The 13,696-nt window shown below is 43.8% G+C and overlaps 1 protein-coding gene across 11 annotated transcripts in view; it reads right to left on the bottom strand.

Moving 5' to 3' along the window:
- The window catches only part of TMEM241 (transmembrane protein 241), a 113,165-nt gene that overhangs the window by 23,926 nt on the left and 75,543 nt on the right, over nucleotides 1-13,696 (bottom strand). Inside the window, exon 14 of one of the 11 annotated variants that reach the window (XM_043889086.1) lies at nucleotides 8,958-10,286. The exons of 9 other annotated variants lie outside the window; for them this stretch is intronic. In XM_043889086.1, coding sequence (XP_043745021.1) covers nucleotides 10,278-10,286 — 9 coding nt within the window. In that variant the 3' untranslated portion in view covers nucleotides 8,958-10,277. Of the gene's footprint in view, nucleotides 1-8,957; nucleotides 10,287-11,183; nucleotides 12,775-13,696 lie in introns of those variants that run through there. One more of the 11 variants, XM_043889083.1, reaches the window with a different exon arrangement.

The raw sequence follows: 13,696 nt of genomic DNA, 5'->3' as shown, positions 1-13,696 counted from the left end.
CCATTTGATTTAACAGTAACTTTACATTATTGTTATACTTAATACTTGGGCTTCCCTTGTGACTCAGCTGGTAAAGAATCTGCCTGCAATGTGGGAGACCTGGGTTCAATCCCTGGGTTGGGAAGATCCCCTGGAAAAGGGAAAGGCTACCCACTCCAGTATTCTGGCCTGGAGAATTCCATGGGCTGCATAGTCTATGGGGTCGCAAAGAGTCGGACATGACTGAGTGACTTTCACTTTCATATTGTTATACTTGGAAATAATGGAAGTGAAAGAATAGATTTACCAAAAGATACGCAGCAAGACCTGCTTGCAGGGAATTCCCTGGCAGTCCAGTGGTTAAGACTCCATGGTTCCACTGCAAGGGGCATGGGTTCAATCCCTGGTTGGGGAACTAAGCTCTCACATGCCAGGCAGTGCAGCCAAAAAGAGAGAGAGAGAGAGAAAGGAAAAAAAGAGAAAAAATCTGCTTGCAATGTTTCAAGATAGGAAATGTGGTACTCATTTGGTGAAAAAACCTTTTTGCTACTTTTAACCTGCTTCTTTACTTAATCCCAACAATTCCTGAAGGAGGATCAGTTGGGAGAAGGGAATCCATGATGTCAAGGGCTGTATGTCAGATCCAGGTCTGATCACACCCAGTTTCACATGACCAGAGTGAGAACGCCTTAGAAACAGACAAAGCTTGCACAAGACTCACTCCACCAGCTCAGTTCCACCTGAGGGATTTCTGTAAACCATGAAGGCTTTCTAGCTCTTGCCTCCCAACTCGGCACTCACTGCAAAATGTCAGTGGGTCACCCGTGCACTCTCGGCACTCACTGCAAAATGTCAGTGGGTCACCCGTGCACTCTCGGCACTCACTGCAAATTGTCAGTGGGTCACCCGTGCACTCTCGGCACTCACTGCAAATTGTCAGTGGGTCACCCGTGCACTCTCGGCACTCACTGCAAAATGTCAGTGGGTCACCCGTGCACTCTCGGCACTCACTGCAAAATGTCAGTGGGTCACCCGTGCACTCTTGGCACTCACTGCAAAATGTCAGTGGGTCACCCGTGCACTTTTTGCCTATGAATTAAACTGTGTGCCTGTCCTCCACCCTAAATTCATGTTGAAACCCTACCTTCCAACATTATGGTATTTGGAGATGGGGCCCTTGGAAGGTAATTAGGGTTAGACGAGCTCATGTGATGGGTTTAGTGAACTCATAAGAAAAGATCAGAGAGCTCATGCCCTCTCTCTGCCATGTGAAGATGTAGACAGAAGACCACCACCTGCGACCCGCGGAGAGAGCTCCCACCAGAGGCCGACCCTGCTGGCACCTTGATCTTGGACTTCTCAGCCTCCCAAACTGTGAGAAATAAACGTCTGCTGTTCAAGCCTCCCAGTCTATGACATTTTGTTATGGCAGCCAGAGCTAAGGCATTATTCCTTGCTCTTTTGGAGAGTTTAAAAAAGGAAAGCTAAAAAAACAACGAACTGCTTCAGAAGAAGCTTTCACTGAACTAGAAAGGAAAGAGGAAAAGGGCTTTGAATTATTGCTGGAATGAAGCTAAGGTCAAATTCCCTTGGCTAGGAACTAAAGAGATAAAAAGGAAAGGTAAGAAACTGCCCCTAGCACCCTTATTCTAGGTTAGCCATTTCCAGAGGTTACTAAGAAAATGCTTTCTATATCCTATGACAAGTGCTAAGACGTGGGTATGGGATTCCCAGGTGGTGCAGTGGTAAAGAATCTGCCTGCCCATGCAGGAGGCAGGGGTTTGATCCCTGGGTCGGGAAGATCCCCTGGAGGAGGAAATGGCAACCCACTCCAGTGTTCTTGCCTCAGAAATCCCACAGACTGAGGAGTCTGGAGGACTACAGTCACAAAGAGTTGGATACAACTGAGTGACTGAGCACACACACACGCCAAGACATGGGTGTACCCAATTATGGGAACAAGTCCCACACTGAGATTATTCCTGAGCTGATGCTGAAAGACAGCTAAGAATTACCAGGTGAGGAAAGGTGGAAAGGGCTTTCTACATAGAAGGAACAGTATGAACAAGCTCACAAACTCTAAGCCACTGGGTATTAGTATTAACGGAAATGGAAAGTGTGAGGTGGGTGGAGGCCACCATTAAAGCCAAAGAAAACCTGAAGAGAGAGGAAAAAACCAATGGCTGGAAAACTCTTTTTCCTTGCAAGGTATTGAAAACAAAAATCCCATGGGAATCCTATTCGCTTAAAGACCATGGGCAGGAACCTCCCTAGCGGTTCAGTGGTTAGGACTCCACACTTCCAATGTAGGGGTGAGGGTTTGACCCCTAGTCAGGGAACTAGGATCCCACAAGCTGCACAGTGTGGCCAAAAACACACAAAAAATCCCCTAAACCATGGGCAGCCAGGGCCAGGACAACGGGGTGTGTAGTTTCATCAGATGTCTGAACTTGGACTTCAGAAGAGCTCACCTTAATCTGTTCTTGTGCCACATCTATGAGACAGCCTCGGGACTCCGAGAGTCTCCAGTGTCCCCTTGTTGAACCACAAACTCACTGACTAACCTCAGGCCGGCCATTCCCCTCTCTGGATTTCAGTTTCCCCATCCCTAAGACAAAGGAATCACCTATAAAGCATTTCTCAGGGACTGCATTTTACTCTTTCACTTACAACTTTTTTTTGAAAGGGACAGGGGGAATTTGATTTACTCCTTGACTTGTTCCAGTGAGAATTTTCAAGAAGCTTAAAAAGACAGTGTTACAGACTCAACATGTCTGTAGGAAGTAGATAAGAGAGATAAAGGGAGCAGGAAAACAAAGATAGGGAAGCAGAGATGAGGCTATTACGCCAAATCCATGCCAGATACATCTACCTTTGTGGTGGGGAGGGGGCACACAGCTGAGGCGGCGGCGGCTCAGGAGTTTCACTGCAGCCAAAGCCAAGAAGGTCCATGATCAGACACACAACATGTGTCCCCAAGAGGCAGGCAGAACGACTTCGTGGGAGAAACCACTCAATGTTAGTCAGCTTTTTTTTTTTTTTGTAATTGGAGTATAGTTACTTTACAATGCTGTGTTAGTTTCTGCTGTACAATGAAGTGAATCAGCTACATGCATACATACGCATACATGCATCCCCTCCCTTCTGGACCTCACTCCCCACCCTCCACCCCACCTATCTAAGTCACTGCAGAGCACCGAGCTGAGCTCTCTGCCCTCAGGTCCCCACGAGCCATCTATTTCACACACGGCAGTGCACACAAGTCAATCCCAATCCCCCAGGCCATCTCCCTGCCCCGTGACCACACATCCATTCCCTACATCAGCATCTCTATTCCTGCCCGGCAGATAGGTCCATCTGTCCCATTTTTCTAGACTTCACACACATGAGTTAATAGACGGTATTTGTTTTTCTCTTTCTGACCTACTTTACTGTGTATGACACTCTGTGGGTCCATCTAGTTAGTTAGTCAGTTCAGTCGCTCAGTCGTGTCCGTCTCTTTGCGACCCCATGAATCGCAGCACGCCAGGCCTCCCTGTCCATCACCAACTCCCGGAGTTCACTCAAACTCATGTCCCTCGAGTCGGTGATACCATCTAGCCATCTCATCCTCTGTCGTCCCCTTCTCCTCCTGACCCCAATCCCTCCCAGCATCAGGGTCTTTTCCAATAAGTCAACTCTTCGCATGAGGTGGCCAAAGTACTGGAGTTTCAGCTTCAGCATCAGTCCTTCCAATGAACACCCAGGACTGATCTCCTTTAGGGTGGACTGGTTGGATCTCCTTGCAGTCCAAGGAACTCTCAAGAGTCTTCTCCAACACCACAGTTCAAAAGCATCAGTTCTTCAGCGTTCAGTTTTCTTCACAGTCCAACTCTCACATCCATACATGACCACTGGAAAAACCATAGCCTTGACTAGATGGACCTTTGTTGGCAAAGTAATGTCTCTGCTTTTTAATATGCTATCCAGGTTGGTCATAACTTTCCTTCCAAGGAGTAAGCGTCTTTTAATTTCATGGCTGCAGTCACCATCTGCAGTGATTTTGGAGCCCAAAAAAATAAAGTCTGACACTGTTTCCACTGTTTCCCCATCTATTTCCCATGAAGTAATGGGACCAGATGCCATGATCTTAGTTTTCTGAATGTTGAGCTTTAAGCCATCTACATCTCTACAAATGATCCAGTTTCGCTCTTTTTTAAGGCTGAGTAATATCCCTAACCAGGGATATATCATAAAGGAAATCAACCCAGAATATTCACTGGAAAGACAGCTGCTGAAGCTAAAACTCCAATACTCTGGCCACCTGATGTAAAGAACTGACTCATTGGAAGACCCTGATGCTGGGCAAGAGTGAAGGCAGGAGGAGAAGGGGATGACAGAGGATGAGATGGTTGGATGGCATCACTGACTCAATGGGCATGAGTTTGAGCAAGCTCCAGGAGTTGGTGATGGACAGGGAGGGCTGGCGTGCTGCAGTCCATGGGGTCACGAAGAGTTGGACATGACTTGGCGACTGAAGAACAACAAAATATCCCTAATGTTAGCCTGTCTCCGAAGTTTAAACTGTAAACACAGTTACATACATTCATATATATATACATATATGCGTGTGTGTATAAACACTTTTTCCCCCCCCCCAAAATCAGAGCTCAGTTAACTTAGAAAACCTGGGCAGCTGGCTAGAGTGAGGCAGTCCCCGTGCAATTTACAAGGAGTATCCCCTGAATAATTTAGAAAGCTAAGAACAGAGCAATATGCACTGTGGTCCTGCCTGGGTGCCATCAAAGAAACCAGGAAGCCTGAGTGCAGGGAGCGATTGTGGACCCACCCTCCTCCGGGTGCAGCCAGGAGCCTATCGAATGCCCCCTCTGTCAAGGAGAGAGGGTTCAGCGGAGGCTACTACTTACTGAAGAAACACTGAAGCCTGTGGAACAGAGGCAGAACAATAAGTACTTCTGCAATGCTACCAGGAAGCCTGGTCTCACTTTCTTTGCCTTGGCACTGAGCTGAATATTGATTAGAAATCCTCTCCAACCATGATATTCAAGAGAACTGATGGCCAGGGCCCAGATCAGCAAGGCTCCAGCCTGTGGGCTCTTCTCTTTCTCCAGTAAGTGAAAACCCAGGCCATCTGCAGTGCAAAGACAGGGTCAAGGTCAGAGCCGGGAGGGTCTGCCGGCCCCAACACCTGGGCTTCCGAGGGACCAGCTGGAGAGGCGGCTCAGCTGTGTTTTCTGAGGACCGCACCCTTGCAGTACCCGCATTAGACTTGTAAAAATCGAATTATAACACAAATACAGTAAAGTGCATGACAAGCTTAAATTTTAAGTGTGGGGTTTGTTGAATGTTTACATCTTTAAGTACCCATGTAACCACCGCCAGAAAGAAAACAAACCCTTTCAGCATCTCACAAGGTTCTTTCCCAATCAATACATCCAAATCACTTTTGTGGCTATAGGCTCTTTTATCGCAGTGTACTGGTCCATTGTATGGCTAGGCCAAAATTTATTTCTCCTTGACCGACATATGGACTACTTCCTCCAGGTTGAGGCTGTTATGAGTAAAACTACTGTGGATATTCCTATTATGGATTTTTTAAAAAATAAGTCTTACTGACATAGAATGTACATATTATAAAATTCACCCTGTTAAAAGTGTACCATTCAATAGTTGTTTAGTATGGGAAATTCCGTGGAGGTCCAATGGTTAGGACTTGGTACTTTCACTGCCATGGCATGCGTTCAGTCCCTGACTGGGGAACTAAGATTCCACAAGCTGCATGGTGTGGCAAAAAAAAAAAAAAAAAAATTCTTACTCTATTCACAGAGTCGTGGGACCATCACCTCTAATTCCCTACCACCGAACATGCCTTGCTGCGGGTATATGTCTTCATTTCTTGTGGGTATAAACCAACAGCAAGGCTGCCTAGTCATAACAAATCTTGTTTAGCTTCAGTGTTTTCTAAACCAGGCATTATTTCAAATCCTCACCCACACTTGGTATTGTCAGTCTCTTTAATTTTAGTCATTCTGGTGGGTGTGTGGTTCTATGTCAGATTTAAAACCACTTCTGTCTCAAACCCCCATTCTCTGACAACCAAACTAGCACAGACTGAAAGCTGCATTTCCCTACTGAAGGCTCATCCATCAACCTTAGGACTGCTGCTTCCTCTTTCCCTTTCTTTTTTAGAATAGACATCTGTGACTTCCAAAATGTTAGATCAAATGATAAATTAGGTTCCCTGAGTTACTTGAAAAAAGAACTTTAAAACGTAGGATGCCACTTGAATCTGGTCATTTTAAATCCCTCTTGACACTAGATTGTCAAATTGGAACAAAGCAGAAGCGAAGGTTTTCTAATGATACAAGTCAGCAGCTCTCAAATTATAGCCAAATCCAAAATACAAAGAGTACTTCAAACATTTCTCCATCTGCAAGGGAAAAGCTTATTCTTTTCAATTAGTATGAGCAAACTTTAACCGCTCAACATACATTATTTCCAACAAAGGTCCCTGTAGTCAGACCTATGGTTTTTCCAGTAGTCATATACTGATATGAGAGTTGGACCAAAAAGAAGGCTGAGCACCAAAGAACTGATGCTTTCAAATCATGGTGCTAGAGAAGACTCTTGAGAGTCCCTTGGACAGCAAGGAGATCAAACCAGTCAACCATAAAGAAAATCAACCCTGAATATTCATTGGAAGGACTGATGCTGAAGCTGAAGCTGTAATACTTTGGCCACCTAATGCGAAGAGCCGACTCATTGGAAAATACCCTGATGCTGAGGAAGATTAAGGGCGGGAGGAGACAGGGACAATAGAGGGTGAGATGGTGGGATGGCATCACTGACTCTATGGATATGAGTTTGTGCAAATTTTGGGAGAGAGTGAAGGACAGGAAAGCCGGGCGTGCTGCAGTCCATGGGGTCGCAAAGAATCAGACAGGACTAAGCAACTGGGCAACAACAACAGTACATTATTTCAAATAATCCCTGTAATATTTCTGCGAAAGTTATACAATTATTCCCATTTTACAGATGAGAAAACTGATACATTCCTGATGAGGAATCTTTTCAAAGTTACACTGTTGGAGAGTGGGATTTTTATCCAATCCTCTGTCTCCAAAATGCAGGACTCTTTGTCACTTCCCCTTGCTGTCTCATCTTCTCAGCCTGGACTGTGACAGGTCACTCTATGAATCTCTGTTGAATACATCAACTTCCCACAGAACAACTTGAAACATTTTTTTTCAGGGAAAAGAAAACCCTCATAGGAGGTGTGAGTATTGAAATGGAGTCATGATTATATAATTCTTAGAGTGAACAGTCAACTGTCTGAGCATAACTTGAAAATAAGAATAAGCATGACTGGCTTCACAAAAGATGCGTCAGGACTTGATGGGATCTGAGTGGTTCACGTGGTGAAGCTCAGCTCAGATGTCAGAGCAGGGATACACCAGTAGAAAAAGCACCATTTCCCTGGGCTCAGAACTGGGCTGGTTTTTCCCTTCAAGTGAGAGTCAGAGACATGCTCACCACCTCAAGGCTTGCATTCCCATCTTATAAACCCTGCTGTAAGTGGTGTCGGCACTCCTGTTCCAAACTGCCAAATGTATGCTCCCACCTGACCATGCCAGAGTTTTTTACTTCTCTCTGTGCACCCTGAAAATGTTAGGATTTCGTGGGAGGGAGGTTCAAGAGAGAGGGAATATATATATATATACATAGAGCTGATTTGTTTTGTTGTATACCAGAAACTAATGCAACATTGTAAAGCAATTATATGTCAATAAAAAATAAAAAATGAAAAAAACTCTGTAAGGGCCTATGGGAAAAGAATCTAAGAGAGAGTGGATACATGTGTTAATACAGGCACAACTGATTCACTTTGCTATACAGCAGAAACTAACACAACACCAAAAACCAACCATATCTGCGGGTGCATGCTAAGTAGTGTCTGACTCTTTGAGACCCCATGGACTGTAGCCCTCCAGGCTCCTCTGTCAATGGGATTCTCCAGGCAAGAATACTGGAGTGGGTTGCCGTGCCCTCCTGTAGGGGATCTTCCTGACCCAGGGATCAAACCTATTTCTCTTGCATCTCCTGCACTGGCAGACACATTCTTTACCACCAGTGCCACTTGGGAAGCCTTAAATCAACCATACTCTAATTTAAAAAAAAATTGTTTTAAAGATAAACAATACAGGATTGTTAGGATTTGGGAGCTCAACACTTTGAGAGGGAACGTTTTAGCAATTATTCCATTTCCCTTTTTGTTGGAATATGCTTGATATGTTCTGTCCTTCACAGATAGCTAGAACACTCAAGACATTATAAAAGAAGTTCATTTCAAATAACTGAAGGAAGGGTGTCTCCTTGTATCCCCTGCAACACCCCCAGAAGTCACATGACAAGAAGACAGATGTGGAAATGTAGCCAGAGACAGCCTGTTCCTCTCATAATCTACTACCCCAAACCCCCAGGTGTGCACAGAAACAATCAAATACAATTACACATGTGTTCTAACACGTGGTCAAATGTGGTCTAGCTTATATAATATCTGCTTCCCAGATGGCGCCAGTGATAAAGAACCCAACCGCTAATGCAGGAGACTCAGGTTCAATCCCTGGGTCAGGAAGATCCCCTGAAGGAGGGCATGGCAACCCACTCCAGTATTCTAGTCTGGAGAATCCCATGGACAGAGGAGCCTGGCAGGCTACAGACCATAGTGTTGCAAAGAATCAGACACAAATGAAGCAACTTAGTACATCTTACATAATATCAGGCAATTAACTGTTGATTGTAAAAAGCCTTTTCTACCACACATTTGACTAATGAACTGGCTGTTTTGGTGTCACATAACAGCTTGTGTTCAATACTGAACTGCCTGGCCTTACAGTCTGACGCAGTCTACTTAGAGAAAAACAAAAACAACATCAGAAATCTTAACCTAAAGAGCCACTGGGTCATTTTAAAGTGCCGATGGGGAGTCGGGGTGGGGGGGCGGGGGGGAGGGGAGCAAGTTTGGACTACTTTTTGTAAGGGAGGGCATTTTCAAAAGAAAAAAATGAGCAAATGACTATCTCTGCGATGTTAGCTGCTCTTTGTGACCCCATGGACTGTAACCCGTCATGCTTCTCTGTCCATGAAGTTCTCCAGGAAAGAATACTGGAGTGGGTTGCCTTTCCCTTCTCCAGGGGATCTTCCTTGACCTGGAGATCGAATCTGGGTCTCCCGCATTGCAGGCAGATTCTTTATCATCTGAACCACTGGAATTTTAAGCAAATTCCACTTTGGGGGATAAAACAGGAGAACAGGTATGGGGCAAGATCCAGTGGGGTACTTGGGGCCCCTGGGGGGCCAGGTCACCAAGATGTCTCTAAGGCACTGTGGGAGAGAGAAGTTATTTGCCCAAAATGGCACCAAGTAGATGTCTACTAAGTTTTTCAGATCCACATGTCATTCTTTTATATTATCATGTGTCAAAACTGAGCTTTCCCAGGACTTCCCTAGTGGCCCATTGGTTAGGACTCTGAGCACCCAATGCAGTGGGCCTGGGTTCCATCCCTGGTCACAAGTAAGACCTGGCACAGCCAAATAAATTTAAAAAACAAAACAACAACAAAAAACTTAAGCTTTCTCATAATGAAAGTTTGCTCCTTCTGATTTCCCAAATACTGCTTCATTTTATTAGCTCTGACTGCCAACTCATTCTCCAATGACACAGGCCTGAAGCTTGCCCTCTGGTTTGGGCACATACAGATGGTGAAGTGCACCCTGCTAATTACCTTGTGTCCAGCCACACCCTGGGGAACTTGGATCTAATGATTGGGACAAAAGATCTTCATAAGGAAAAGTGACTCAAACAGGATTCATGGCACAGCTAAAGACAGAGGCACATACATTATAAGAGCATAACTGGAGGCAGTGGAAGGGACTTTACAAGATATGTGCAGAATTGTACCTTTATTTCTGATCTGAGTGCACAAGCCTGCAAAGATGCATAAAATAAACATTCACTCAGCCATCATTTATTGTATCCACAATGAACCAAGGAAACATCAATTCATCCCTACAGTGGAGGCCTTGTAAACTTTCCCAATTAACTGCTCTTTGTATTGCCAATAACTTTAATTTAGGTATTATAAATTATCTTGGATACTGACAGAATTCCTATAAACCTTGCAGTCAGAACATGAGCAGAAATTCCGGGTATTTCCTTTAAAGCAAATTCATTCAGGTCAAAAGTTGAGAAGTCCAGAATCGTTATCACATTTTTGCAGCAGAAAACACTGTGATGATCAATGGCACTAAAAATAGCCCAGAAAAAAATCAGGAGTTCATAATCAGAAACAAGAAAAAACAACAGCCTTATCCAAAATAGCAAAATGTCCATTAACATCACTCACTTCCCTAGGAATTATTTTGACAAAAGGAAATGGAATTTAATTTTCCCCCCTCAGTCCAAAACTGTATTTCCCCTCTCACATGTCCTCTGGGAAAACCTTGCTTATAAACGAGCAATTCCCAGATAACCAGCTTCTTGCTGACTGTTTCCATATAGTTCAACAAACAGAGAGCAGCTTCTGAACTTGCTATTTCATGCTCCCGTCGCCTCAGCGGTGATGTCATGGAAAGACATAGACATGTTATTATTGCCCAGTTAGAGACTGTAAAGGAAATTATGCTGCTGCCTCTAAGTTTCCATTTTCCATGAAAAATTTTTTCTCATTGCCCTAGCCACTTAGACTGTGATAAAGAAAAATGATTTAATTAGGAAACAGTCATAATTAGATTTTGTAGGCACATTCTTTCAACATAAAAATTAAAGCTAAAAAGAAAAATTTTTTTAAAAAAAGCTACAGCTACATTGGGTTGAATCAGTTCTTTTCATCAGACCATTCCAGAACACATCAAGGTGCTGAATAACAGCTTGAGGAAGAAAATAAAGAAATACGAAACTGCCACCCAGAAAGTAATCTGTTCAAATGAGATTTTAAATGTGACAGGAAGAACGAGTGATGAGTCTAAAAAAGCTGAGAAAATAGGAAGAAATGCAAATACCAAAGTGAGGGGAAGGGCTTCCTAGGTGGCACAATGGTTAAAGAATCTGCCTGCCAATGCAGGAGACACAGGAGACTCAGGTTCGATCCCTGGGTCGTGAAGATCCCCTGGACTAGGAAATGGCAGCCCATTCCAGTATTCTTGCCTGGAGAATCCCATGGACAGAGGAGCCTGGTGGGCTACAGTCCATGGGTCGCAAAGAGTCAGACATGACTGAGCACACCACACCAATAATAAACTGAGGGGTGTAACCTTCTCTTTGGGGATTACCTTTTACCACCCAGGAAGCAAGGAAAGACAGCAACAGGCTCTCCACACCCAACAGATGGTGATGAAGATGATGGGGATGATGATGATGATAAAGAAAATGAAGTAACTGTGCTTGTTTCAGCAGCACGTATACTAAACCAGAATCACATGGATAAGGATGACACGCAAATTCACAAAGCAAATCTATATTTTTTGTAACTATGGGAGGTGAGGGATGTTAACTAAATATATTGTGGTGATCATCTGTATATACGAATATCAAGTCAATATGTTGCACATCTTAATACCATGCTATGTGACAGTTATATTTGTATGAAACTGGAAAAAAAAAAAGTAAGAGTTGTAACAGAGTAGGAAATAGAAGACAGAGGAGAACTAACACTCTGTTCAGTGTAGACTAGAACTAGAGAGAGCAAAGCGTGATGGGGATCACAGCTGTACTTCCAGGATCTTTCTACAATGTCTGTGTGTGTGTGTGTGTGTGTGCATGCACGCATGCACAAACAAGCATGTATGCACCAGAAACTGAATCTACATCTATTCCAGAACCTGAAGGATTTATTTACTTGTCACTTTCTCAGAAGTTCAAGGTATGGCTTTATGTTAAGCTCTGAAACTTTCCTACAAATACATCAGAAAAAAAATTTGATGGGAAAAAATTATGTTATTTAGAAGTTTTGAAATCTGTGTGATTCCATTATAAAAGACACTAGCCTGCCTCTTTTTTTTCTTTGTTGCAGTTCCACCAGAAACAGCAAGCGTTTCCCCGATGGTCTTGGGAGACATTTGAAAATTCCAAACACCAAACCATCACAGCATCTGTTGAGGACATTTTCACAAGTTCATCCTATACTTAAAACACGTTGAAACTCACTTAGCCAAGCTTCCTTCTCAGTTCAATATCTTGGCAATAGGTCAAGAGAAATGTCAACATGTCCACTGGAAAAAAAGAAGATGCCAGGTCATGCTCCCAAGACCTGGCCGAACAACCCGAGGAAGAGGAGGTCAAAACTCAGAGCAATTCCTATCCACTCAAGAGTTCTTCCTAAGGATAAATCAAAAGAAGGCTGCTACTTCCCAGCACAACCTTCTCAACTCTTTTAAGAGAAACTCCTAAATGGAAAACAGTTCAGGACTGCGGTCCTTTTACTACACAAGGATGTGTTGTTATGGAGACAGCTCTGCAGGCTCCCTTGGCAACCTCAGTGTATAATTAAGTCTGGTGGTCACGGAACAGCCAGAGGTGGTCTCCACGGAGACCAACAAACACACGTTTTCACAGGCACAGCAACTGCTCTGAATCAATGACTCTTTATATAGGCAGAAAAACATTGTGAATGGTACATCAATTGCATCTTTTGTTAGGCAGTGTTCTCATGAAATACGCTGTGAGAGGGTCTATTCTCCTGAGCTTAGATCTCTGAGCAGAGTCTGGAGCAGGCAGTTCCCAACTGAATTCACAATCTAGAACCAGCAAATACAAATGGAAAATACAGACTCAGGAAATCACCGGTTAATCTGGTGGAAGAATTAAACCAGGGGTCGACAGGGCCAAGGAGGGCCTGTCAGCTGCCCGACACTCACTATTCCAGGGCTATCTAAATATTATTCAACCCTCTCTGAAAGTAGACATTATTATATTTGTTTACAGATGAGAAAACAAAGCGCACACCTAGAAAGTGTGGCCGAGCTAGGACTCAGACCCAGTTCATAAATTCAATCTTGGTCAGGGTTTAAGTGATTCTACACCATGCTGTGTTTGCATAGCACTCTGTGGTTTATCCTTACATACATTATCTCACAGGGGCTTCTCAGGTGGTACTAGTGGTAAATAACCTGCCTTCCAATGCAGGAGATGCTAGAGACACAGGTTTGATCCCAGGGTTGGGAGGATCCCCTGGAGGAGAGCATGGCAACCCACTCCAGTATTCTTGCCTGAAGAATCCCATGGACAGAGGAGCCTGGTGGGCTACAAATCCATGGGGTCACAAACAGCTGGACATGACTGAGCATGCATGCAACAACAAAAAAAACAATAACAAAGACTCTAAATAAGAACACAGATGAACATTCTGGTATAATCTTTATACATATCTAATGGCCTTTATACATAAAGGCCATACATTGGCCTTTATACATAATCTTCCCCAGGAGAAGATGGAATTTGATAATAGATATGAAAGAAAGTCCGATGGCTACGTGGTTTCCTACTTTATTCTGATCAGTTCTATGAAAGACTTTTAAAATCTGGCACACGTTTTACTAAGTAGGCACTGACAATCAATGATATGGTTCCCAGCAGATCTTCATAATAGATAATCCTACAATTGGATATAGATGCCATCAGCGTTTAGTCCCAAGTATGAAACATTCCCTGTCAGAATCA

Source organism: Cervus elaphus, chromosome 27 (assembly GCF_910594005.1).
Source record: "Cervus elaphus chromosome 27, mCerEla1.1, whole genome shotgun sequence".
In the NCBI taxonomy this organism is placed as follows: domain Eukaryota; kingdom Metazoa; phylum Chordata; class Mammalia; order Artiodactyla; family Cervidae; genus Cervus; species Cervus elaphus.
Note: the sequence above shows the minus strand (reverse complement) of the source record. Positions and strands in the feature narration are given on the sequence as shown.